Source organism: Prunus mume, linkage group LG5, assembly GCF_029339155.1.
Source record: "Prunus mume cultivar Tortuosa linkage group LG5, ASM2933915v1, whole genome shotgun sequence".
Classification (NCBI taxonomy): Eukaryota; Viridiplantae; Streptophyta; class Magnoliopsida; order Rosales; family Rosaceae; genus Prunus; species Prunus mume.
The window spans coordinates 14998671-15023990 of NC_142702.1; the positions used below are offsets into that span (position 1 = coordinate 14998671).

A 25320-nucleotide genomic window follows, 5' to 3' on the forward strand; every position below is an offset into this window, starting at 1 on the left:
GGCCCACTTAAGCTCGTGGCATAGTTTGGTGTTAGAATAGTGGCTCTTCTTGCATGATATCTATGCTCGTGCTTGGGGTTTTATTATGCCGTGATAGGCTATAATTGGGCCAAGTAACACCGAATGAGCATCTGAGCGTGATTTTGTAATGTCGGCATGCTCTTGGCCCCTTATGCACGTGCTTGCTTGGCATGATTCGTGGCTTGTAGCTTGTGTTGGCGGCTCTTACAAATTCTCTTTTGTCCCGATTGAGCCTATTTTGCATTCAATCACCTGTGTTGGGCCAAAGATTAATTTGGGTTTAGCCCCTTGGATTTTTGGGCCTCAACATATATATATATATAATAGTACAACCCTAATTTCTACCCTTACCCAATAATCCCCATCAATTTCAAGAATTCTCTCCTTTTGGTATGAATAAATATTTTATGTTTTGGGATTGATTATTATGCCTAAAAGACTAAAACGCCTTGCATCTACGTCTCGCCTTTCAAAACATTGTTTAGAACGTAACTTGAGAGTGAGAAAGTGATTTGGGTTTGTTTAAGTTAGTTAGTGAGGAGGAGGCAGAAGATGGGAGAAGACGCAAAGAATAGATAGATAGGTTAGCTAGGGATTTTATTTTGTAATGTAAATTTACAAAAATACCCCTGCTCTTAACGGGTTAACGGGTAATTTACGAATTATACTGAAATGACCCGTTAAGATAACGGGTGCTTAACGAGTTCACTAGTCATTAACCCGACCCGATAAGGCCAACCCAAATACTGATATTTTCATGTGAAATCATGTCATGTTAGCAAATCGTGTGCAATATTGCCAGGTCTACAATTGATGAGCACAAAACCCCTCTAAGATTTCAAAAATTACATGAACACCCCTTGAGGTTTTAAATTGTTTTCACAAAACCATTTTTCGTTGATTTTCCATCCAAAGATTGATGATTTTATATGAAATTTTTCTCCAAATGACAAAGTTAGTCTTTGAGATTAGCTTGCACATACACTTATTAAGGTTAATTTTGTCATTTGCACAAGTTCTTTTTATGTGAAATCATCAATTTTTGAATAAACAATCAATCAAAATGGGTGTGAAAACAATTTGAAACATGTTGAGGCCCAAAAAATTCATGGTTCGGCCCAAATAAATTATCGGTCCAATGCGATACCTTACCGAGAAGAAACCCGATTTGGGCACGCGAAAGTTTGTCATATGCGCTTGGCTTGCACACATGCCACATCAAGCAAATAAGCAACACGCCACGTTACAAGCTTAAGTGGGCCCAAGCCACTCAAATGCCCAAGTCTTGCTTGAGTGGATTGTCGTATGGATGGTAATGAATTGTCGTGAGGCCTATTGATGGGCCGAGAAATGGAAGTCCTCGAGTTGCTTGGGAGCCCCAGAACTCAAGCCCATTTGTTAGGCCCAAACATGTGGGTGAGCATAGAAGAGAAAGTAGCCTATCATTTCAACCAAAATAGCCCAACAATTGATGAAGTTAACCCATTTACTTGGTAAACCAACTTATTGTCTTAGAAGGCCCAAGCAACCCAAGAAAATATCTGCAAATCTCCAGCACATGGGGGGAACGAATCCCAACGTAAGCCATTAGAAAAACCAAGGGATACTTGAACAAAACGTGCATACCCATTTCTTTCCCTCATCAGACCTAGCCATGGAATAAATAAGGAAAGAAAGGAAGGAGATGGCTGGGAATAGGAGTTCCCCACTGAAACAGCTACGGAAAAGGGCATTGAGCTCCCAAAAATCCCTGATTTTATGCAAATGGGTAGAGAAAATTTCACCAAGATGGGAAAAGTCAAGGGAGAAGAGGAGAATGGAAGGGAAAGACTTGGCCAAATTGGATAAAAACCATTAGGATTTCTTGGAGAATAGTAGCTTCCAGCGCCTATAAAAAGAGGCATTTCCTACCTATCATCTCAAGACACATCCAGAGAGCAAGCTTCATCTCTCATCCCTGAAACTCTGCAATTTCGAGCCTCATCTTTCCATCTCTCCCCATTTTCCCTTTTGGTAAAATTTTCCAAAGTTTGACAGAGTTTTCGTCGAGCTGTCGAAAACTACCCAGCACACCCACTACTTCATCACTAACTAAAACCAACCACATCCAGAGAGCGAACTTCCTCTCTCACCTACAAAACCTAGCAAATTCGTGTTCTATTCATCCTTTTCCCCCCAGGAACGCATAGCTTTCTCTTCAGTGCTAAACTCATGACAATTTTGCTCCCATGCCACAAGCCTCTCATGGCAAGCTAAAAAATCTATCTGTAAACTATTGTTATTTTTGTTGGTGAAAGTAACCAAGGTGTTTCTTAAGGCATCTCTATCTTTTCGAAGCATTTTTGGGGCTTGATCTCCGAACTCAGACACATGGGGTAATTTAATCCATTTTGCTCTTTACGGCAACCCAGCCCATTTGTGGCTGCCTGAAGAAAAAGGCTCCTACAAAACCTTAACATGTTTTTGTGTAATTTTTGAAACCTAAAAGGGTTTTGTGTAAACACCAAAAATCTCATAAAGGTGTTAGTGTAAATAACTCTTCTCAATATTGCATAGATATTTTAAATTCGAATCCGCTAGTCAATCCAAAAAAAAAAAAAATTCCCAGTTAATAATATTGTATATACAAATTTTAATTATTTGACATTTTCATAATTCATTAATTGGTCAGGGAGCCAAACTCGGCCAATTGAAGGGGTTGATTTCCAGCTAAAGATAAAGAAAAGGGAGTGGCTTTGTATTGTAGCCGCAGCTTTACGTTTTGGCTTGAGTGGTTCGGGTAAAGGTTCGGGGGTTTAAGCAAGAACATTAGAATGTCTAAGCAAGTACCTGAAGCTGAAAGGGACGAAAAGGGCACTTTAAACCAGTGAAAAATCTCGTCCTCAATCTCCAGAGCTTGTTGGTTTTTTTATTGCAGAATCTCTGTCTCTCTCTCCCCAACCAATAGCTACAACAACAAATGCTTACCTTGAATCTAAGTTGTCCTTCTTCCACTGTCATTTTCTCCCAATCCAGACATCAACACCCCATTAATGCCTCCTCTTCACTTCTCAATCCGAATCTTCTCAACCGAATCCAAATCCAGAGAACCTTACACACCTCATCTCCTCTGCTGCACAAACCCACCTCTCCCAAACTTGAAGCATCCACCAAAGTCTCAAGCTTTAGCAGAATTTATGGCCACCCAATTGGAATTTCTTCAAAACCCATATCTCATGTCCAAGATTGGGGCTCAAAGATCAGTCAATTGAACAAAACCTGTGGATTCCCATCTGGGTTTTCTTCCAAACCCAGATCCCAATTCCCCAAAGCTGCATCTGAAGCCAATCCAGAACGAGGAGAAAGTGAAGCTGCAGTTTCAAAGCCCAAGGCCACAACCGCCCAGCTTGCACTTATTTTTGGGCTCTGGTACTTCCAGAACATTGTCTTTAACATTTACAACAAGAAGATATTAAATATTTTCCCATTTCCATGGCTTCTTGCTTCTTTTCAGCTCTTTGCTGGGTCTGTTTGGATGTTGGCTCTCTGGTCTTTGAAGCTCCAACCATGCCCCAAAATATCAAAACCATTCATAGTTGCACTCCTTGGACCTGCATTGTTCCACACAATAGGCCACATCTCAGCATGTGTCTCATTCTCTAAGGTGGCTGTTTCTTTCACCCATGTAATCAAATCTTCAGAGCCTGTTTTCTCGGTTGTCTTTTCGTCGTTCGTAGGCGATTCGTATCCTTTACAGGTCTGGCTTTCAATCCTCCCTATTGTCTTGGGTTGTTCTCTAGCTGCAATTACCGAGGTGTCATTCAATTTCCAAGGCCTGTGGGGTGCGTTGATTAGCAATGTTGGGTTTGTGTTGAGGAATATTTACTCAAAACGCAGTTTACAGAACTTCAAGGAGGTAGATGGGTTGAATTTGTATGGTTGGATCACTATACTTTCACTCCTCTATCTGTTTCCTGTTGCTATTTTTGTTGAAGGGTCTCAATGGGTTCAAGGGTATCACAAAGCTATTGCAACTGTAGGAAAACCATCCACATTTTATATATGGGTGTTGTTATCTGGAGTGTTTTACCATCTCTATAACCAGTCATCTTATCAGGCTCTTGATGAAATTAGCCCCTTGACATTTTCAGTTGGAAACACAATGAAGAGAGTGGTGGTAATTGTATCTACTGTGTTGGTGTTCAGAAATCCAGTTAGACCTCTTAATGCACTTGGATCCGCCCTTGCGATATTTGGGACTTTCCTGTATTCACAGGCAACAGCATCTAAAAAGCAAAAGGGCGGTGAAAAGAAGAATTGAACATAGTTTTTACTTGGTCTGCTTCAAGTGTATTATTCTTTGATCTGGTAAAATTTGTGATTTGCTCTGGTTTATTCCACAGCTAACAAGTTTTAGTAATGTCCAAGGTTTTATTTCATGATATCTTCTCTTTGATTTTTATCTTCATTTCTCTGTGTATTAATGGTAAATTTCACTAGGATTGATTAGGCCTTTCTTCACCCTACTTCACTTGTTATATGCTTGTTGCTTGCTAAGTTTTGTCTGAATTGTTTAGGTTTTGTGTTTGTTTGTGCCTACATACCTAAGAAGCTAAGTGTAAAGTTCTGTTTGGTTATACGTATGGAGAAGGTCATTTTTTTATATTGAGTTTCAAGTTCAATTTTATTTTTTTTTATCAATTCAGTTTGATCTTTTTCACTAAATGCAATTGAAAATACTCGAAATGCATGTTGTCTTGCTTTACTATGAAGAGAATTCTCTATGGTACAAGTCAAATTTTAACTTAGAAAGAACAATGGCAGGAAAATTACGAAACTAAATACAAGAGTGATCATAATAATGACCCAAATTAGCTAAATTGTCAACAACTGTATTAGCCCACCAGTAACCTGCTCTTTTTGCGTGCTTGTTATTTCCTGATATACGGATTTGGGTACTCTATCAGATTTTTTTTTTATATACTTCATATACTAAAATTTCAACAGGTAAGAGTGTGCCACATCTTTAATGACCCTCACCATTCATAAATCCAGATTTTTCTTAAACTTGGGGAAAGGTCGTCGTAGACGTGGCACTATTGGAATTTTTTGATGAATTAAACAAGAAGAGTGGAAGCAAGGGACATGTAGCTCAAATAGTTAAGAGCAGTTTTTCCTGCACTGGAAGTCCTGTGTTCGAATTCGACCTTTCCAATATCACTTGTGCCAAAAACAAAATAAACAAGAAGAGTGAAAAATTAGAAATTGGTAATGATCAAAGAACACAATTTTATATTATAGAACTATAGATATCATAATCCCCATGGGAGTAGTTTGTCAGACCAGCCGTTACAAATATGCAAATTAACAACACAGGTCAATAAAGAAAGAAACAAAGACTTCTCAGCAAAAAGGAAGCAAAATTGCCAGAAAGAATTGGCGGGAAAATTAGACTATGTTATTTCAAATTTTAGGAAATACATATATAAAATAGGAATATATGAACGTACAGTCTTACCAAAAATAAATTAGCACAGTTCTTAAACCGAGCTGAGCTTTTTTCCAAATGGGTTTCAAATTTCTTGGCTTTAGGCATTGTTGTGAATATGCCCAAGAGCTGTGGATTTCATAAGAAATGCCTAAATTCTTCATGTCATAAGGCCTGCCCAACAGATGGGTTTACTGTTTATGTCTATTGACAAACTTTCATGGATAGGTTTCATTGTGTAATAAGTTTTTATTATCTACAAGTGCATATAATTCCGAAGTTCTGTGAAATTCTTTGCAACTTTCCATTACCTTTAAAATTCATGATCTCTTTTTCATCATAAGATGTTTTTTGTGTTTTGTTTGTACTTTTGAGTATCTTTTCATCAGTATTATGATTGTTTTTGCATATAATTTCTTTGTTAATTTCCAGTTGATGAAATGGGAGACCTACCCACATCAAATCCCATGATTGAACTAGAAGGGGATGAATTTTGGCCACTTTCTGGGAAACCCTTTTTTGATGTGGTTCTCACGAAAACAACTATCAAACTCATGTACCAACTGGTAATTATCCCCTAATTTCACATGTTTAAATGGTGGTGAGACTTTCTCCTATGTCAATTTCTTAACTATTGGTGCCAGTCTACATGATCATAGTTGCCAATTTTATCACATAATCAAATTGGAATGAAGTAACAATTTGTTGGATGAGCGTAATGTATGGGCAATTTGCATATACTTCTTAGTTTTAAATAAAGGGTTGGCTTGTTCAAGTGAAAAATAATCTAGCTACTGCTGAAACTTTCTTTTTCTTTGCAATTGTAGGCAATAATGTTGTGCATTGCTAATTCTCTAATTTGGGATTATCAATTTCTTCACTTTAATTAGTCTAATTCGTTGAAATAATCATTTGTTAGAGCAGGCGGTCCCAGGAAAATTTAGTGCAACACTACCTTCCTATTCAATCCCTACGGTTCTCGCATTTCAGGGCAAGAACTGGGAGATGATATATCATGGATCATCTAGTTGTAAAAGGCTTGATAACTGGAGACTGTTTGCCATTGACAACAATTTGAAGGTTGGAGATGCATGTGTGTTTGAACAACTGAAGTGCACTAGTACTAGGCTAGTATTCAGAGTCCAAATTCTCTTAGGTGACATCCCATTTGAATTTCTAAACAAGCTCAATGGTGATAATGTAGATGCACCAATTGTTCTTGAATAGTATATGTCGTATTGTCTTTTAATAGATGTTGTCAATTTTCCGAATGAGATTACTTTCAAGAGCTAATATGATTTGAATTTGGTGAAACTCTAGCATAGGCTATTAAGGATAGTTGTATGATTTTGAGTCCATATGTTCCAGTCTAGGATTATGGTGTCATTTGACATGATACTTTAGTAACATGAGTATCTATTATTGTTCAAATACCTTTAAAAACGTAATTTAGTAGCGTACTTTCTAACAATCCTCTTTAATAATTTCTTACCATTCAACTTACATGCTGCTCAAAATGCATCAAATAACCTGAGTTTGATATGGCAGAGTACAATAATATGCAGGATATATGTCATCCAGTCCAATATGCAGAACTCAAGTCCCTAATTTCTTCACAAATGTGTTAGTTTAACAATTCTTGAGGTTTGAATATATATATATATATATGTATATATTTTGGTCAGAAGATGAACTTCATTTCAAAACCCCACCCAAAAAGGGGAGGGCACAGTAACAACAAACAGAGCAACCTAGTAAGGAAGCTAGAGAAACTAAACTAATCTGCAATATCAGGCAGACATGAACAAAGAGACTGTCCCAGATGATGATATCATCAGACAAACAAACTTCAAAATGACAAAGCAAACTGGATTAAAAGCAGCAAAAGAACCCAGTAAGCAAAACAACATCAAACTCAAATGAAACATAAATCCACCACAAATCAGCCACCATATGCCAACCACAATCATAGCAGCCCCAAGGCAAGGGAAACAGGACCATGAGACTGGAAAGAGGTGGTGCAAGCAGTTGAGCCGTAGCAATGCCGTAGCTCTACACAAATTCCACTTTGTAAGCGATTTCTCGCTTTGCTAGATCGCTGCAGTAGCTAATAGATGGAACCAGATCGAGTGGGGAGAAAGGGGGTCTGAGTAAAGGTCAGCCCGAGAATCTCCATCTCCACCAGAGCCATAAACACCAGTACACCTAAAGGAGGAAAGAAAGAACCGATCGGAGGGCAGCCAAGGAACAGGGTGAAAGGATTGGAATGGGGAGATCTGGGGAAGTAAACCGAAAAGAAGGCATAAAGCCCCATAAACGAGCATTAAAGCTCAGGCACATCACCATCTCCTCACAAGGAGAGAGATTCGGACACAGCAAAATGGAGGTACCCAAATGCATCGAGAGGAACCTCGAGAGAGAAGCAAACCAGGGATGGTAGGGAAGGAGGAGGGGACAAGGCCTCCTACCCCCAAAGAGATGAAACGGCACTGGGAGTTGGGAGAGTTTTTTAGGTTGCTACGGTTTCTTTTTTTTATTTTATAATATAATAATTCCAGTATCTTCATACCTAAATAAATTCTTTTTAAGCATCCCAATAGCATTAGAAATGCAAAATCATGTCCAAACTCCACTCTATATAAAAGACAGAGATTTAACTGACAATCATTTCACCATACCTTGATCCATACAAATCCAAATAAACAAAGGAGCCAAACAAAATATACATTTCAGTGTCCAATTTAATAAGTTTCCTCACGAGCCTGATGATCTGCACCCATTTCACCTGCATATATCTACAAGGAAATAAACCAAATTAATAGGTTTACATTTACCCCTCTGCCCATTATCCACTCTAAGACTTGGAAATCATTAGAGGGTTAGTGCAATAAAATCAATTTAAATTCGCGATTGAATCTCTTCTTTCCCATAAAAGTAATTCTCCAATCCAAATATATTAACAACACATCTTCACTGCAAGTTTCATATTTAAATGATGAACCAAACTTAAATGTGATTCCATAAATGACAACATATAAATAATATAAGTATAATATAAGTCATGAAATCAACAAGCTATAAGTCATAACTGTAACTACTATGGTATAGGGCTTGTTTCAGTCAATGAAAATTGTGAGAGGGGATGCATTCCCAGTAAGTTAAGTACACTCAAGTCCTATTTAGTCCTATTCAAGCCTCTACACTTGAAGTCCCAATACAAAGTTTGTCTTTTTTCCTTTTTTACTTTTCTAAAAGGATGTTTGTATAGCGGCTTTCACACTATAAGGGCGGTAGCCCTCTCCATTGGAAGTTAAGTGCGCACTTACTCTAATAGTAGCTTTCACACAGTCCCTAATGGGTAGCCCTCTCCATGTTTTCTAAAATGGTGTACTAGCTTCATAATATAGGAAGCCGTTAATGTGGTAGCTTTCACTCTATTAGGGTGGTAGCCATCTCTGTTAGAAGTGAAGCATATACACCTACCTACCTCAACATTAGCTTTCACTCAACCCTAGAAAGTAGCCTTCTCCTAATTTATTGTGTACACTAATTTTGTATAGGTAGCTTTCACACCATTAGGATGGTAGCCCTCTCCATTAGAGATTAAGTGTGTACCCACACCTTCATGGCAGCTTCACATGTCCCCTACATGCAGTCATCTATATACATAAACCCTCCTTAAAACGTAACATTAGTGGTCAATCTAGAGTCTATCATTTTACAAGTTTTGGAAGGGTTTACTCCATTGGTCAATCTATGTAGTCTTTTACAAGACTGAAAAGAACTCTAAGTAGGTACCCTGACTAAACTGAAAATACGTACTCCTCACACTTTGTTCTTTGGATTCACAAGCCCATGACCAAAGTAGTTCTAGCTAGTGAATGTAACTTAACTTGTTGATTCCAAGTGTTTAATGAAATTTTTGTAATGTTGTCAGAGACCTTAAGAAATAAATTTATAAAAAAAACAAACTAACTATGTCCAACCAACCAGGAATAGAAATATCAAAACATAAAAACTCATAACAACACAAAAAAGAAGCAAGAAACACATAAAAACTCATATGCCAGTGCCAAACATAGAAAAACAATGCTCAAGAACTATCCACTTTCCCCCTAATACTGAGCATACGGCACAGTTCCTTCGTCACACACTCAGATCTGGATGCAATATTGAGCATCTGACATTGAGTCCTAGTGGCATCCTCAGTAGAGGGCACCCCTGGTCTTGAGCCAAGGCCAGAGATGTCGACTCCACCGCCACAAAATGTGGCATGGGCAGTGAATGTGGCGGCGGGGAGTTTAGGTACCAGGGGCCCGCTCAATACTCAGGTATCGATATCGAGAACTTACCTTTGTGACTACGCCTTCACCTCCCCATCTGAGAAGAGAAGAATGTTGGACGCAACGCCTTCGAGGACTGCCATAATGAGCTATGGCCACCACTGGTTTACTGGGATAAAGAAGTACCCCTGAAACTCATCCTTCGCCCAAGAAGAGAAGAATGCTAGACGCAACGCTTTCGAGGATTGTCGTCGTGAGCTATGTCCACTAATGGTTTACTGGGATAAAGAAGTACCTCTGAAACTCATCCTTCGCCCAAGAAGAAGAAATGCAAGAGTAAACGCATAATCAAGACTTGGTTGCAAGCCTAATCTTGCTACGCATAATCAAGACTTAGTTGCTAGGCTAATCTTGCTACACATAATCAAGACTTGTTGCTATGCATATAAAGGGAAAGTGAAACACTTGAAAACCCCTAATACCCTAGAAAAAAAAGAGAGACTATTATCATTTTTAACATCCAATGGTTTAGAATACACCACCATCACTCGTCCAATTTACCAGGTAACCATATTTTAGTTTAAAAAAAGTTCATGTCGCTTTATACTCCAACAACAACAAAAAATCGCTTTATACGACTGATGATCTTATATGTAGTAATTTCATTTTACCTTTGTAAGATTAGTTAAATACGAAACGGGTATAATACGTATAATATCTAAGTTTATTATTCGGTTACTTTCTTTAAAATATACGGTAAAAAATTTGATCATTTGATAAAAATCTAAATTTATTTATTATGTTTTTTGTAATTTGTAGTAATTTTTTCTAAAATACGTGAAATTCCAGATAAAATTGGCAAACAATAAGTGTATTATTGTAAAATGTTTGAAAAATACTATTGTCTTATTTGTGAAAATAATGTATGAGTGGTTGTGACTCAGCCTCAGCCTCCCCATCCTGAAAAGAGAAGCGCAACCCAAGAATGCAAAGAACATGCTCGGGGAAAGACGATCCCAAGAGTGCAGCTAAAAGGTTCTATCCGCCTGACCGAAATGATGTACTCGGAGCAACCTTGAGGACCAAGTTAACCATATTTATAAAATACAAAAATACAAAAAAAAAAAAAAAAGTTTTTCTAGCAGTTTTACCCCCTATATTATTTGCATATTGTCAATTTAGTCCCGTAACAAGTTTTTCTGTAATTTAAGAACTCCAATTGTTTTGTCCACCGCTTTATCCGCACGATGAGGGATGATGTCATATGTAATCATTTCATTTTACTTTTATATGATTACTAAAATACGAAACAGTTGTAATACGTATAAAACTTGTAAGTTTTTTTTTTAAAGAAAATAATATGTAAGTTTATTATTTGATAAATTTCTTTAAAATATACAATAAAAAAGTGTATTATTGTAATAATATGTGAAATTCCATATAAAATTGGCGAAAATAAGTGTATTATTGTAAAATGTTTGAAATATGTATGAGTACATGCATAGTACTCAAATCGTACATTATATACAAATTCGTTCATATTTTTTTAAAGGGAGATTCACTATTATACCCAATATAGAGGTCCAAATTATAAAAATACCCTATGAAATTGACTTTATAAACACACCCAAAGCTCATTTACAACATAACAAAGAGGCTTTAACTTCTTATAAATTATAAAACTACCATAAATTTTTTTAAACAAGCCCAACCCCAAAATCTCATAAAAATACCAAAAACACTCAATAGGGCATTAAAGTAATTTAATAATCAATATTAAATTCAATAAGGTCAGCTGTTATTTTTTGGGTTTGTTTATAAAAATTCAATGGTGTAAGGTTTATCTATAATATTAGTGCTAAGAATGAGTATATCACTAAATATCTCTTTTTTAAAAGCATGCAACATACAAGATTTGTTTTTTGAAATAGTACATATGCATATTATACGTGCATTAAGGAGGAAAATTACATTTTTACCTTTATGTTGAATGGGTCAAGAAATTAACCAAATTTAACTTCAGATACCCTTTTGCAAGATTTTAGGTCATGTACTAATCTGAAATGACCCTCAAAATTCAGATACTTTTATGTAGTTAATCTTTATATTTATTTTTCATTTATTCTTTATTTTTAGCTATTATGTTATTCCCGACACAAAAACGAAAAATAGTCTGTATATAGCTAAGTTATGTTATTGACCATTTTATAAGTTAATTGAAGTTTTTTATAAATAAAAAAATAGAAGTTTAAACAAATTTATGACATTTATTATTTTAAAAAAACACATAACAACTAAGTTAAAGCCGTTTTCTTCTTGCCCAGTGGAAAGGCTCTTTGCCTCTAGCCCAGTAAAAAATGGTATTTACTTGTGAACCAATAGTCTTAGATTTGAACCCCATAACACATTGTTAGTGTGTATATGTGAAAGCCCCTTCCCTATTATAATTTATGACATTTATATTTCATGCCTTAAGTTGTAGAGGAGATAAAATTGCATGATAGTTGTTATCATTTATTACATGTGACAAAAACCTTTATATGTGTGGTTGCACATGTGTGAACATGTATATAATTATTTTTATAGCAATCTTAAATATGTACGCATAAATCATTTCTATACCAATGTTAATAGATCAGATATTCTTTCCACAAAATACTTGAGATATTGGAAGCAATTAAAGATCAATAATTTATGCCCAACCAAAATGTTGGTCTCACCTAATATTGAGTATTGTTTATCCAATGATGAGAAGCATGGTCCCTAATTGGGCCGGGGATACTCAAATTTAAAATGAAGAAGTTCCCAGCTGGTCGTAGACTCAACAAACTTATTTTGTGTGAGATGAGGGCACTCCGCAGCTAGGAATGGGGATATGGACGGACGGAGATGGGGATGGGAATGAAGATGTAGATTTTAAAAAATAAGACGGTAGAAGTGGATGTGGCAAGGGGCGAGCCAACCTAGTTTGGTCCCACCCAACACTCATGCCCGAGTAATAATGACATGGAAAGCTTACCTAGTGGACGATGAATGACCCCTTCGTCGCAGCCGGACTTATGTAACCCAATAGTACAGTAGTAAAATTATCCACTAACCAATTCACCTTTGGAAAACTAATTTGCTAAAGGACTAAGGGTGGTAAAAACGTAAAAACAAATGTGTATTGTGTGGTGTGATTAGATGTGGTGGGCTGCACCGAAAGTCGTATTTGTGGCCACTAATTAACAAAGAACCAATGCCCTGTCCTGCCCCCACTACTCCTAACAGACACACTGCCATTGGAAGTGATTGTGGCAAGGGGCAAGTTCAGGTAGGCTGGTGCTGCCCAAGATTCACACTCGAGTGATGGAATAGAAAGCATACCTAGAAGACGACAAATGACCCCTCTGCCGTGGCTCAACCTATGTAACCCCATCTTGTAGCCCACTGAAACTTGATAATAGAAGCCATACTTGTTTTTCTTAATTAGGGAATTATGTGCAAGTGAAACGCTGAATTGTTGTAGAGTGATGGAGCAAGGAATGATTGTGAGTATTGTGATCAAGTTTTTGGTGTATTTATAGTGGAGTGGTCATGCCATAACTCATTTATGGATAAATTGCTTGTAACCCAAGTTTAGTTTTCGAATTATTTGTGTAAATTATTTTATGGACCAATCAAGACTTGACATGTCACGTGTATTGAGATAAATGAAGTGGCAGTACTACTCCAACCATGTATATACCAGGTTCCTTTGTTGCATATTATAATACTTTTCCTGAAATATGTAAACTATTTCCAGCAAAAAGAAAATAAGTTTCCATTTTTCACCAATTATGTATATGCATGGCTTTACGCATGATAAGGGTTTTGTTTTAATTATTTATTTCACATTATCTCTCACATAAAACATTTTTAACAGTCTTTTGTTTAGGTTTATTGGCATTAGAGACCCATGTTCTCTTTTTGTGTACTCTTAGGTTGTGTTAAGATGAATTTGAAATGACGGGATTTTGAAGTGAGGGATCTCAAAGTGATGACATTTCGAAATGAGGGGACTCCCAAAATGATGGGATTTATAAAGTCAGTTGTTTGGCTAAATATTTTGTTGGTGGGATTTGATTGGGTAATTTCTTGTAAACATAATATTATTATGTTTTTTTTTTGCCTACGTATCATCAAATTACATAGTCATTTTGAAATTAAAAAAGTATAATTAATAATACATAATTGGAACTAAATCTGGTTTGAAATTAGTTTTCTAATCTTTCTTCATGAACTTTATTATAAAAGTCTTCTTCTTTTTAAGTGGAATATTCTTCAACAAGTGAAGTTTTGTCCTATCATTTGCTAGCAACTCAATCACATCCCAACATTGATTTTCATATAAATCTAGAATTGTAGTTACCGCATCATAGACTTCCTCAAGAGTTGCTTTTTTTTGCATCAGATTTTGTCATGAATTGTTTAATAGAAACAGCCATTTCTGCAACTGCACCAGCAAATGACATCTTCAGCCTTTAGCTTCGGGTTTGAAGAAATATTAGATGTAGAAGAAGCTGTCTTTCTCTTTGGAGTATCAATCATCCCCAATTTCCTCAGTTGCACTTACACTCATACTATCTCCTTCAACACTCTTCACATCATTTAAGTCATCTGGATGTTCAGGCCCTTCGCCAGTGGCCCAATCCTTTCCACAGAAATCTACCATATCACTCCATTTCGGAATTGACTTATAACAAGGCTATGGCTTCCATTTGATTTATAATTAGTCAAACACTTTTACTTACTGTCAGCAAGCAATTCATAACATGATTATCATAATTAAACGAACAAATAAGCAGTGAATTTGTCTAAACAGAGTAGCCACCTAAACCTACTCCCAGTCACAGTTTAAGTCACATTTGAGGAAGGAAGAAACAAAATACAATGTAGTCTCTAATTTAAAGGCAAATTTGAGAGGTGGCTATTTGAGAATCTGATTGAGTGGAAGAAAAAACATAAACCAACTGATAGACTAAATTTCATGGGAACACTTAAATTAACAACATAAACCAACTAAAAACTACAACCCATCAAGCATAATGGACCATAATAATTGCATAAAGGAAGATGCTCAAGATTAAGCTGCACCTTACATGCAAACCCAAAACCCCTTACTAAGAGCGATTCTATCCATTTGTCATGGTAAAAGGCAAGGGGAGGCAAGGCAGTTACTGTTCATGTGAATAGTGTCTTCCTAAGCAATTTTTTTTTAATGCATTCTCACCCATTGCTATGGCAACCCAATAGCAACCACTATTCACATAAGATATGAGGAGAAGAATTTGTATGGAGCTCTGGTGTGGGAAGTGAAGAATATGGCTAGGAATTTATATAATTTTTTTTTTTTTTTAAATTTTGGTTTTTTTTTTTCCTATTTTTTTCAATTTTTTTGAATATTTAAATTGGATGCTGATGTTAGTGTGCAACCCAGAGAAGTCTTGCCTTTGGGCTCGCCCAAGCTTGGATATGGCCCACTGCTGCCCAGGGAGTTTGTGCTTGGTGTGGGCATTATTTCCAAACCAGACCCCCTTTTACCATGACAAAAGTGACCAATGGAAGTGCTCTAAGCAATTTCAGTTCTTCGTATTTCCTTTTTCTTCCTTTTTTGGGTTCAAAGCATCAGGATGCTTTGTGTTCAATACAAAGACTCAAATTCATATATTTGGGTTCAAAAGCCCAAATTCCTACATTTCTTTTTTCTCTCTAATGCACTTTTATTTATTTATTGAATTTAGAATTTAACTTTGGTTGTTGAGTCTAATTTTCCGTTGGAGATGGTTGGGTCCAAACTTAAATTTGGGTTTGGCATACTCTCTCATATTTTCCTTCTAGGCCCACAATTTGAGTTTTGATTGAAAACAACTCGATTTCGATATGAAACTTATTTGGATTTGATTTTTCCTTTACATTGAATATGAGCTAACCCATATAATAAGTCATAGTTTTTGAGATATTTATTCAAAAATTCATTTTAACATGACATATTATATAAAAATCTATATAGAGTCTATTTAAAGAGAAAACCACAAAATTAGCCACTTGTCATTTTCTAATTGGTTCTAGTGTGTTAAAATTTTATAATAACCAATTAGAAAATGACAAGTAGCTTTTGGTTTTTCTCTTCAAAAAGGCTCTATAAGGGCTTTTATATAATATGTCATGTTAAAATGGACCTATTTGTGGAAAGCCTTAATTTTTTTTTTTTTTTTGGGAATGCCCAAAGGGTTCTGGAAATGCTTGCCTTCATCTGATGCTCAAATTTTAGTATAAAAAATAGAGTTGTCATGGAAATGACTTATAACTTAAGTGTTTCACATTCTTATCTAATGTCATGGAATCGATTATTCCTTTGTACAAACATCCCCTACCAGATTGGTAGCCCTCTCCATTGGAAGTTAAGTACGCACCTACTCTAATGGTAGCTTTAACAGTCCCTAATGGGTAACATTCTCCATTTTTATACTGAAATTGTGTACTAGCTTCACAATATATGAATTTGTTAATCTGTTAGCTTTCACTCGTGGTAGCCTTTCTATTAAAAGTTAAGCATATGCACCTACCTCAATAGTAGCTTTCACACAAACCCTAATCGGTAGCCTTATCCATGTCTATAATTTGTTGTGTGCACCCACCCCCATGACACCTACGCGCATCCCTAACATTTAGTCATATCTACACATAACCCTCCCTACACCTAATATTCCTATCTAGCATTCTAGTCACCATGAAAAATTTCCAATATTTTTAATTTCCTCCAATCTCTTATATATCTTTATGTGTGTCTATGCTTATGTCTATATAATCTACAATCACATATAATTAGAGATGGAAAAAATCACATAAATTTTATTTCAACAATCACACAAAACTACAAGTTTTTATTTTTATATATTAATTTATTTCAATCATGTCGGGAGGTATGAATCAAAAAACATTTAATCAGATATCTTGTGACTAAAAATGCGTGACCACACTGCATGTCATATTTTGATTCAATATAACTAAATTTATGTAACATAAAAAGAAAAAAGGAAAAAAAAAAATAAATTTCTATTATAATATTTGTTACATAAAATGACTTGAGGGAAATGTCCATTAGGCTCTGATTGAGTTTGATTTGGGCTCCACGAGAACTCTTAGCGCTTGAAGAGGCCAACCCGACAAGGCCCAAATGCGTACGTCTAATAAGTTGTTTATTATAATATTTTAAAAATATAGTCGTGCAGTCATATTATTTATTAAAAAAAATTAAGAAAAAAGATCCCAGTATAGCATCATAACTGTACTATTTATTAACAAAAATCAAATAAAAAAGGACCTGAGTATTAGCGCCTAGGTGGCCTTTTTTTAATATTATATATATATATATATATATATTAAAGTATAGCCGCACATTTATACTCCATGTGGCTATACTATTTATTAAAAAAAAATCCAGAGTAACAACATGAAAAGCACCATTGCTCAATCTGAAAAGTTCAGCCACTATACAATATTTAAATATAATGTATTTAAATATTTAAATATATATATTTTTATTCAATAATATGTGAAAATTATGTGTATAATACATGAATTTTGTGCGTATTATTGAAAATTTTGTAAAAATATACGTGTATTAAACATAAAAAGATATATTACAGAGTCTTTAAAACGTGTACAGAAAATGAAAGTATTATTGAAAAATACGTACGTACATGTATAATACGAGAATAAAACGGAAAAATGCTAAATTCTTTATACGATTAATAACTCTGAAAAGGTAAAAAATCAAAATGGGATAATAGAGACTCAGGTAATGGCCTAATCTACTCTTATCAATAAACGAAACTCAGTTAAAAAAAGGGACTCAATATATATTTAAAGAGTATAATGGCGCGGCTATACTATTTATTAAAAAAATATAAATAAAAAAAGGGACCCCAGTGATTAATAGTGTGCCACATCTTTAATGGCTCTCAACATTCAAAAATCCAGATTTTTCTTAAACTTAAAGAAAGGTGATCAAAGATGTGGCGCTATTGGAACTCAAGTAGAGTGGAAGCAAGGGATACGTAGCTCAAATAGTTAAGAGTAGTTTTCCCTATACTAGAGGTCCTATGTTCGAATCCCACCTTTCCAATATCACTTATGCTAAAAATAAAATAAACAAAAATAATGGAAAATTAGAAATTAGTAATGATTAAAGAACACAATTTTATATTATAGAACTATAAATATCATAATCCACATGGGATTAGTTTGTCAGACCAGCCTTTACAAAATATGCAAAGACTTATTTACTGTTTCACCCCTTAGAACGGACACTCGGTCTCACTTTACCTCATCAAACTAAAATTTTCTCATTTAACCCACTTGAATCTCTAAAAATTGTTGAAACTTTCTCACGTTACCACTTTCGTCTATTTCCATCCACAAATTGGTTAAATGTGATGACATGGCATGGACATTCTAGTAATTTTAGCTCATTATCTTCTTTCTTCTCCCTCTCCGTCTGTTCGTCTGCCTCTCTCTTCTCTCTCCTCCCGAACCCAACCTCTATCGCACCCACCCCCACCCTCCCTTCCTCTCTATCCTATCTTCTCTCTTCTCTCTGCCTCTCTCTTATATGCCTCTCTCTTCTCTCCTCTTATCTTGCCAAAACCAACCCCCACCCCATACCTAACCCTCCATGGAATTACTCAACAGGCCCAAACCACCACTACTCAAATTTTTTAAAATAATCTCCTCAACAGTCACTCCCCATATTCTCTCTTAGTAGAGAGAGAGAGAGAGAGAGAGAGAGAGAGAGAAAAGATGGGGATGGGTGGGGGAGGGGAGGGAAGAGAAGAGAGAGGCAGAGCAAGTGAGGTGAGAGAGAGATAGTTAGACATAAGAGATAATATAGATAAGTGATGGACGATGGAAGTGGTAAAGTGAGAAAATTTCAGCAATGTTTAGAGATTATGTGTGTTAAGTAAGAAATTTTCAATTTAAAAGGATAAAGTGAGACCAAACATCCGTTTCAGGGGTGAAACAGTGAATAAACCATATGCAAATTAACAACACAAGTCAATAAAGAAAGAAACGAAGACTTCTCAAAAAAAAGGAAGAGAAATTAGAAGTAGAGTTGCCAGAAAGAATAGGAGGGAAAATTAGACTATGCTATTTCAAATTTTAGGGAATTTTTGACACACTGTTCCTATGAAACAGTGTAATGACGAAAATGCTCCTCATTTACTGTTGTTCTCCGTTTTTGTTTTCTCTTCAGCACAGTGAATTGTCCAAACTGCCCTCCACTAAATCTTTTCTTCTGTTCCCTTTTTGCCCCTCCCCTTCGGATCTCTTCCGCTGCCAACGTTTAGTTCGCTCAGAGAAGCCTTCCATTTCCAATCGATGTCGAACCAGCTGGTTGGGGGGCAGCGATGGAAGTTCAGAGTTCATTGTTGGAGATGCGTCGGGGGCCGTCGATTTTGGTTTGGGAGGCGCCCTGCGAATCCAACCGCCCTCATCGGTTTTCCTCTCAGATGTTGCGTTCGAGTGTTGCCTTTCCAGCTGCGCTTCATCCTTCTTCTCATCGCACGGGTTTAGCTCAAAGGGATTTTTAGGTTTCGTAAAAAAAAGGTTGGTTTTAACGTTCTTTTGGTTTTCTAGGTTGGTTTATTCATTTTTCATGTCGAAAATTGAGAAGTAAATCAGAAATTGAGTTTGGTTTGTTGTTACAGGGAGGAAGATCGAAGGAAAAAGAACTGGAGCAATCAATATAGGCTGCTCATCAATCGGGTAATTGATGTCTGTGTGGCTGATATTCTGTTTGCCTTGACTCCTCCATTTTTTATTCTTTATTTTTTATGACTCCAGATCAGAACTATAATTCTAAGAGATGTAGCCAGAATGATTGGCAAGAGATGTAGCCAGATCAGAAGGTTGCGTGTTCTGAGAATTGTGTGTAGAGTAAAAATATACTGGCTTTTGTTCATTCCGACGTGAAAAATGGCCAATATATTTGTATGTAGAGTAAAAATATACTATCTTTTCTCTTCTTAATGCTGCTTAATTGCTGTTTTGCTTTAGCATATTTTTTATTTTCTAGAAAACATAGTCTCATCCAACTGGAGTAATCAATATAGGAACCCTCTGCATGTGCATTTTTTCTGATTAATTAAGGGTCTAGATTCTGAATGAGAACTCTCATTAGTTTTCGAACTTCTTCCCTTTTTACTTTCGCCAAAATGTTCAGATTGAAACTATGATCCCTCATTCAAAAAGATGACCAGCTATTTTACACGCCAAAGTTTCTCTAAACTTGACTTTCTGAAAGAGAAGATTTGAATGACTGATGAAACAGAGAATATGATTATATGTCAAATATTACATTGTTCTTCTTCAAAATTATTGGCAAGAACAACTATAATTCCAAGAGCCATTTACTTAATCTAACATGGCAAGAAAGAGTCGTAAAACCCCAGCAGAGAAATGAGCTTAGTCAAGTATCTGCATCTATATAGGCAAGTTGCGAGCTTTAAGGCTGCATTTATGTTCCCTTCCTTTACAGTCAACGTGTTCTTAGTCTTAATTTTGTATGTTTTTCTATTTTAAATTGCACCTCTTTGCACTTTTTGAAAAACTTATATATTTATTGGGACAGAGAGAGAGTGAGAGAGTAAAGGTAGGAAACCACTATGAAGTAGAGATTAAATCAAGTTCCAAAAGAAATTGATTATAATGTAGTAGTTTCCGATTAGAAACCAATTTCTGCAAACTCAAAAATATGTAATTCCCCTACAAGTTCCCACTAGAGAAGAGTACAAATATCATGACCGGTTAATTTTTCCAGGAATAATACCATTATCTGGTACCTGGTTACATGATTGCTGCTGAGGGAGCCCATCATGGTCAATAATAGGTCTGTACTGACTTCAGTTTTTCCGCTCCTCATCAGCTCTCTGTGACACATATCCATGATCAACCATCCTGTAAGTAAAGAAGGAACATGAAAAACTTAGCATTTATTAAGCAACACAAAAATCATTATATATGTCAGACAATGTGAGTGACAAATAGGGTGCATAACAACTTAGTTGGAGCAAATGTTGACACAGAGACAGTTTGCTCCAAACAACATAGTATTGGCTGGTTTACAAAAGCTTTATATGGAGATTTGTAACTGTGGCAGATCCCTGGCCTTTTCAATTACTTATAAGATTTCTTCATATAAAGCCCTTTGTTTAATATCTGTTTCTATTGAGCTCCCTTAGTTTTTGGTGGGTGTTGGCGTGTAAGTGTTTGTTCTTCCCGTTATTGACACTGAACCCATTTTTCTGGGAGGCCATAACCGTATAAAGTAGGTATAAATGCTGTTGATTTCATAAGAAATGCCTAAAATTTTCATGTCATAAGGCCTACCCAACAGATGGGTATGCTGTTTTTGTCCTTTTGACAAACTTTATGTTTAGTCTCTTTAGTTTCTATATGTTTCATGGACTTGTTTCATTGTGTTTCACCCTTTTGGATTATTTCTAATAAGTTTTTACCTTCAAGTGCACATAATTATGAAGTTCTGTGAAATTCTTGGCAACTTTCCATAACCTTTAAAATTCATGTCCTTTTTTCATCATAAAATGTTTTTTGTGTTTTGTTTGTAATGTTGGGTATCTTTTCATCAGTATTATGATTGTTTTTGTAGATAATTTCTTTGTTATTTTCCAGTTGATGAAGGGAGAACCTCAAATGGGAGACTTACTCACATCAAATCCTGTGATTGAACTGGAAGGGGATGAATTTTGGCCACTTTCTGGGAAACCCTTTTTTGATGTGGTTCTCACGAAAACAAATATCAATCACCTGTACCAACTGGTAAATTATCCCCTAATTTCCCATGCTTAAATGGTGGTGAGACTTCCTCTTATGTCAATTTCTTAACCATTGGTGCCAGTCTACATGATCATAGTTGCCAATTTTATTACATAATCAATTTGTTTGATTTCTATCTCTTAATTATTGTCAGTTGATCATTGCATTGAAGTAACAATTTGTTTGATGAGCGTAATGCATGGGCAATTTGCCTTGTTCAAGCGAAAAATAATCTACCTGCTGCTGAAACTTTCTTTTTCTTTGCAATTGTAGGCAATAATGTTGTACATTGCTAATTCTCTAATTTGGGATTATCATTTTCTTCGCTTTAATTAGTCTAATTCGTTGAAATAATCATTTGTTCGAGCAGGTGGTCCCAGGCAAATTTAGTGCAACACTACCTTCCTGTTCAATCCCTACGGTTCTCACATTTCGGGGCAAGAACTGGGAGATGATATATCATGGATCATCCAGCCATAAAAGGCTTGATAACTGGAAAGCGTTTGTCATTGACAACAATTTGAAGGTTGGAGATGCGTGTGTGTTTGAACAACTAGAGTGCAGCAGTACTAGGCTAGTATTTAGAGTCCAAATTCTCAGAGGTGACATCCCATCTGAATTTCTAGACAAGCTCGATGGTGATAATGTAGATGCACCGATTGTTCTCGAATAGTATATGACGTATTGTCTTTTACTGGATATTGTCAATTTCCCGAATGAGATTACTTTCGGGAGCTAATATGATTTGAATTTGGTGGAACTCTGACAGAGCCTATTAAGGATGCGATAATTGTATGATTTTGAGTCCATGTGTTATGGTCTAGGAGTTATGGTGTCATTTGACACGATACTTAAGTAACATGAGCATCTATTATTGTTCGGATACCTTTAAAGAACGTAATTTAGTAGTGTATTTTATAACAATCCTCTTCAATAATTTCTTACCGTTCAACTGATTTGTTGCTCAAAATGCATCAAACAACCTGAGGAATGATTTCAGAAAGTCTCATCATCTACTATAGTAATTGTGATCTCTGTTTTCTGATTAGTGTGGAGGTTTTATGTGGCCATCACGGTTCATTGCTTGAAGGACAGAATTTTCACAAATTACATTCTGATGTAACTGAAAGAGGATGTCACCCGTATATTAAAACTCCAGGCTCTCTGTTTAGTCGATGGTAAATCTAATTTAGTTGTCTCCCAGCCAACTTTAGATAAGAATGTTTAGGTTACATTAGTTAAATCTTAAATGTAATGAGTAGGAGCTTAAGAGAACAAAAACAATCTGTCTGTTTGAACTCCTGTTCATTGGAGTAGTTTAGATAGTAAAAGTTGAATCGGTTCATAAGGTTTGGGGCTAGCTCAGGTAGTACGGGAATATGGAAGAGGGTTAGGGTTAGGATTAGGGTAGATGATGAACTAGATCACATGCCTGGTTCTTGCATTCCTGTTCGTTGTTCACATATTTTTGTAAATTTACTTTTTAAGTATCTATTCTTTTAACTACTTCACTACTTGTGCTATTGACTCCTTGAACCAAACGGGCTCTAATCCCTGATGGTCTTGGATAAGATAGTAGTAAACAGTATTCAGTTTTTAGTATGATGATGGAAAGCTGTGCCAGCAGATCTATTTGCTACGCTTGGATTAGAATGAAAAAGTCATACCCCAAAAGAAAGTTAAAAACAAAAACAGACGTGTGAGAGATGATAAGAAGCCATCTACAGAACTTTCTAACATTTTCTTTCTGACATCGTAAGTTCTATGTTACATGTAATCTCTTTATCTTCCTAGTCAGAGAAACAAGCATATACTCATCACTTGTATCTATGTTGTCATGTTTTTAACTCTCATTCAAATCTCACACATCTATAAGCTTTTCCAGAAGTTACCATTAAAATATGTGAAATATGTGAACTTGAAACTAAGAGGAGGACTGTGAGGAGGATTGTGAGGAGGACTGTGAGTAGGATTGCATGACTTGTGTCCGATTTCTGTTCCTCTCAAAGCGGTTGTAAGCAGTCCTGGTCCGTAGGAATAGGAATAAGCTTGAACAAGCTCACCCCGATTATTGAGCTTGAATGTCTGCCTATAGCATGACCTACCCATGCACAATGTTGCATCCTTTAACAAGCTCACCCCGATTATTGAGCTTCCTTCATTGGAATCATACACCAGAGCTGCAAGAAGGCCATATAGGAGCGAGCCAATTGGGATGTTGGTGATAAGGATGTTATGGTTTACGCCAGCGCTGTTTGGCCCAAAAAGCTCTGACGTAACTAAAACAGCTGCAGAAAACACAAAGCCAGAGCTTATCCCAATCCCAAATTGAAGGTAGATGAGTTGTCCGAAGGGAACCTTGAGGGGAAGTTCCTACGAGCCCACTCACGAGCATATGCAATGCCAGGCAGACACAAAGGTAGGAACAGGAGAAAAAGAGCACCAACTAAGAGCATCCGAGCTTTCGATACATGAGAGGATAGGGAGTTGAGGAGGAGTTGATATAGGCCTGTGATCACAGCTAGGATGTTTAGGCAAAGAAAAATGATGGAGTCACGGCGAGTGGCATCAGCAGGAAGTGACTGAATCGGCGGTTGGCGGAGTACGGGGATGAGAGCAACACCGGATGTGAAGAGAGGTACTAGAGCATTGAGGAAGAGGTAGATGGTGTCATCATTTGGGTTTATTGCATTGGCAATGAGGGTGTAGAGGGCTGCACTTACCCCATTGAAACTGACTGAGGGGCAACATAGCAGACTGTGTTGAACCAGCAGATGCTGCATCCAGCCAACAAGCATAAAATGAATACCTGCCGAAACGAAAAAGAAAAATTAACCGTAATCACCTTCTTGATTGAGAATGAAAATCATTAGTCTGTTATGAGCTAGCTTCTGTTATGAGAAAACAATAGGACTAGCTTTACTCTAACGTTGTCTTTTTTTGTATATTTTGGATATAAATATAAATATAATATAAGTGGCACTAAATTTATCTTTGCTAGCTTTTTCTTTCTTCTAAAACAAATAACACCCTTAGGCCATTTCCACCACCCCCTCAGGTGGGAGAGCCAAATGCAAGTTCCAGAACAAAGGCTGGGCAGTGTGGGGTCTACTTGGCTGGCCCGGGGAGCCTGAGCTCCGAAGGCGGACGTGGCGCAATTAATTTTTTTCTTTTCGCTGCCACGTGGCGCAACCTGGTCCTTCCGATTTCAGATTTTTCATCCAATCCAACGGCTTGGAATTTTTCAAGGCAAAAATTTATGAAAAAAAATCGTAAAATTTTTTATAAAAACCCCAAAAAATACTGAATTTTTTTCTATAAATACCAATCCATACTTTTCACTTTTAACAACAAATTCACTTTCTACTCAATAATTTTTTCACTTTCAACTCTAAATTTTTTTCACTTTCAATTTTAATTATCTGAAATTTGAAAAAAAAATTTATCTGAAATTTGAAACGGAAAATCTTATCCGAATATTTTATCAGAAAATCTCATCCGAATATATTGTCCAAATTAATTGTTTAGGTAAACAAATTTGTGAAAAAAACAAAAAATTGAATAGTACCCCCCTTGCCATGGCAACTGCTGGAAGTGGAACTTACTTTTTGCAAGGACACTATTTGAATAGTGTGAGCCCTAGCCATGGCAGGATTTCAAGCTGGAAGTGCCCTTACGACATTGAAAAAA

The 25320-nt window shown here is 36.3% G+C and overlaps 4 protein-coding genes and 1 pseudogene across 4 annotated transcripts in view; 4 read left to right on the top strand and 1 right to left on the bottom strand.

Annotated features, from left to right (window-relative positions):
* Nucleotides 1-2717: 2717 nt before the first annotated feature.
* Nucleotides 2718-4663, top strand: LOC103331338 (Nucleotide/sugar transporter family protein). The gene has a single exon (XM_008233954.2). It carries the CDS (start codon nt 2981-2983, stop codon nt 4319-4321), a length of 1341 nt encoding a protein of 446 aa, XP_008232176.2. The 5' UTR covers nt 2718-2980; the 3' UTR covers nt 4322-4663.
* Nucleotides 4664-5928: 1265 nt separating this feature from the next.
* On the top strand, nt 5929-6715 carry LOC148917081 (B3 domain-containing protein Os04g0386900-like). The gene is made up of 2 exons (XM_089051472.1): nt 5929-6054; nt 6413-6715. The coding sequence occupies exons 1-2, from the start codon at nt 5929-5931 to the stop codon at nt 6713-6715; spliced, it is 429 nt and encodes a 142-aa protein (XP_088907598.1).
* A 12608-nt stretch (nt 6716-19323) lies between these two features.
* On the top strand, nt 19324-22554 carry LOC103331339 (B3 domain-containing protein Os04g0386900-like). The gene is made up of 4 exons (XM_089053069.1): nt 19324-19401; nt 19503-19560; nt 21487-21633; nt 22001-22554. Exons 3-4 carry the CDS (start codon nt 21490-21492, stop codon nt 22301-22303), a joined length of 447 nt encoding a protein of 148 aa, XP_088909195.1. The 5' UTR covers nt 19324-19401; nt 19503-19560; nt 21487-21489; the 3' UTR covers nt 22304-22554.
* Nucleotides 19347-25320, top strand: part of LOC103331340 (B3 domain-containing protein Os04g0386900-like) — a 36285-nt gene continuing 30311 nt past the window's right edge. Inside the window, exons 1-2 of the mRNA XM_089053068.1 lie at nt 19347-19401; nt 19503-19560. The gene's annotated coding sequence lies outside the window, so the exon portion shown is untranslated. The remainder of the gene's footprint in view (nt 19402-19502; nt 19561-25320) is intronic.
* On the bottom strand, nt 23344-25277 carry LOC148917082 (protein NUCLEAR FUSION DEFECTIVE 4 pseudogene; annotated as a pseudogene).

Coding starts and splice junctions, on each gene's coding strand:
- LOC103331338 (XM_008233954.2), top strand. CDS start 2,981: ATGCTTACCTTGAATCTAAGTTGTCCTTCTTCCACTGTCATTTTCTCC.
- LOC103331339 (XM_089053069.1), top strand. CDS start 21,490: ATGAAGGGAGAACCTCAAATGGGAGACTTACTCACATCAAATCCTGTG. Junction 21,634..22,000: donor TCAATCACCTGTACCAACTG/GTAAATTATCCC, acceptor TTGTTCGAGCAG/GTGGTCCCAGGCAAATTTAG.
- LOC148917081 (XM_089051472.1), top strand. CDS start 5,929: ATGGGAGACCTACCCACATCAAATCCCATGATTGAACTAGAAGGGGAT. Junction 6,055..6,412: donor TCAAACTCATGTACCAACTG/GTAATTATCCCC, acceptor TTGTTAGAGCAG/GCGGTCCCAGGAAAATTTAG.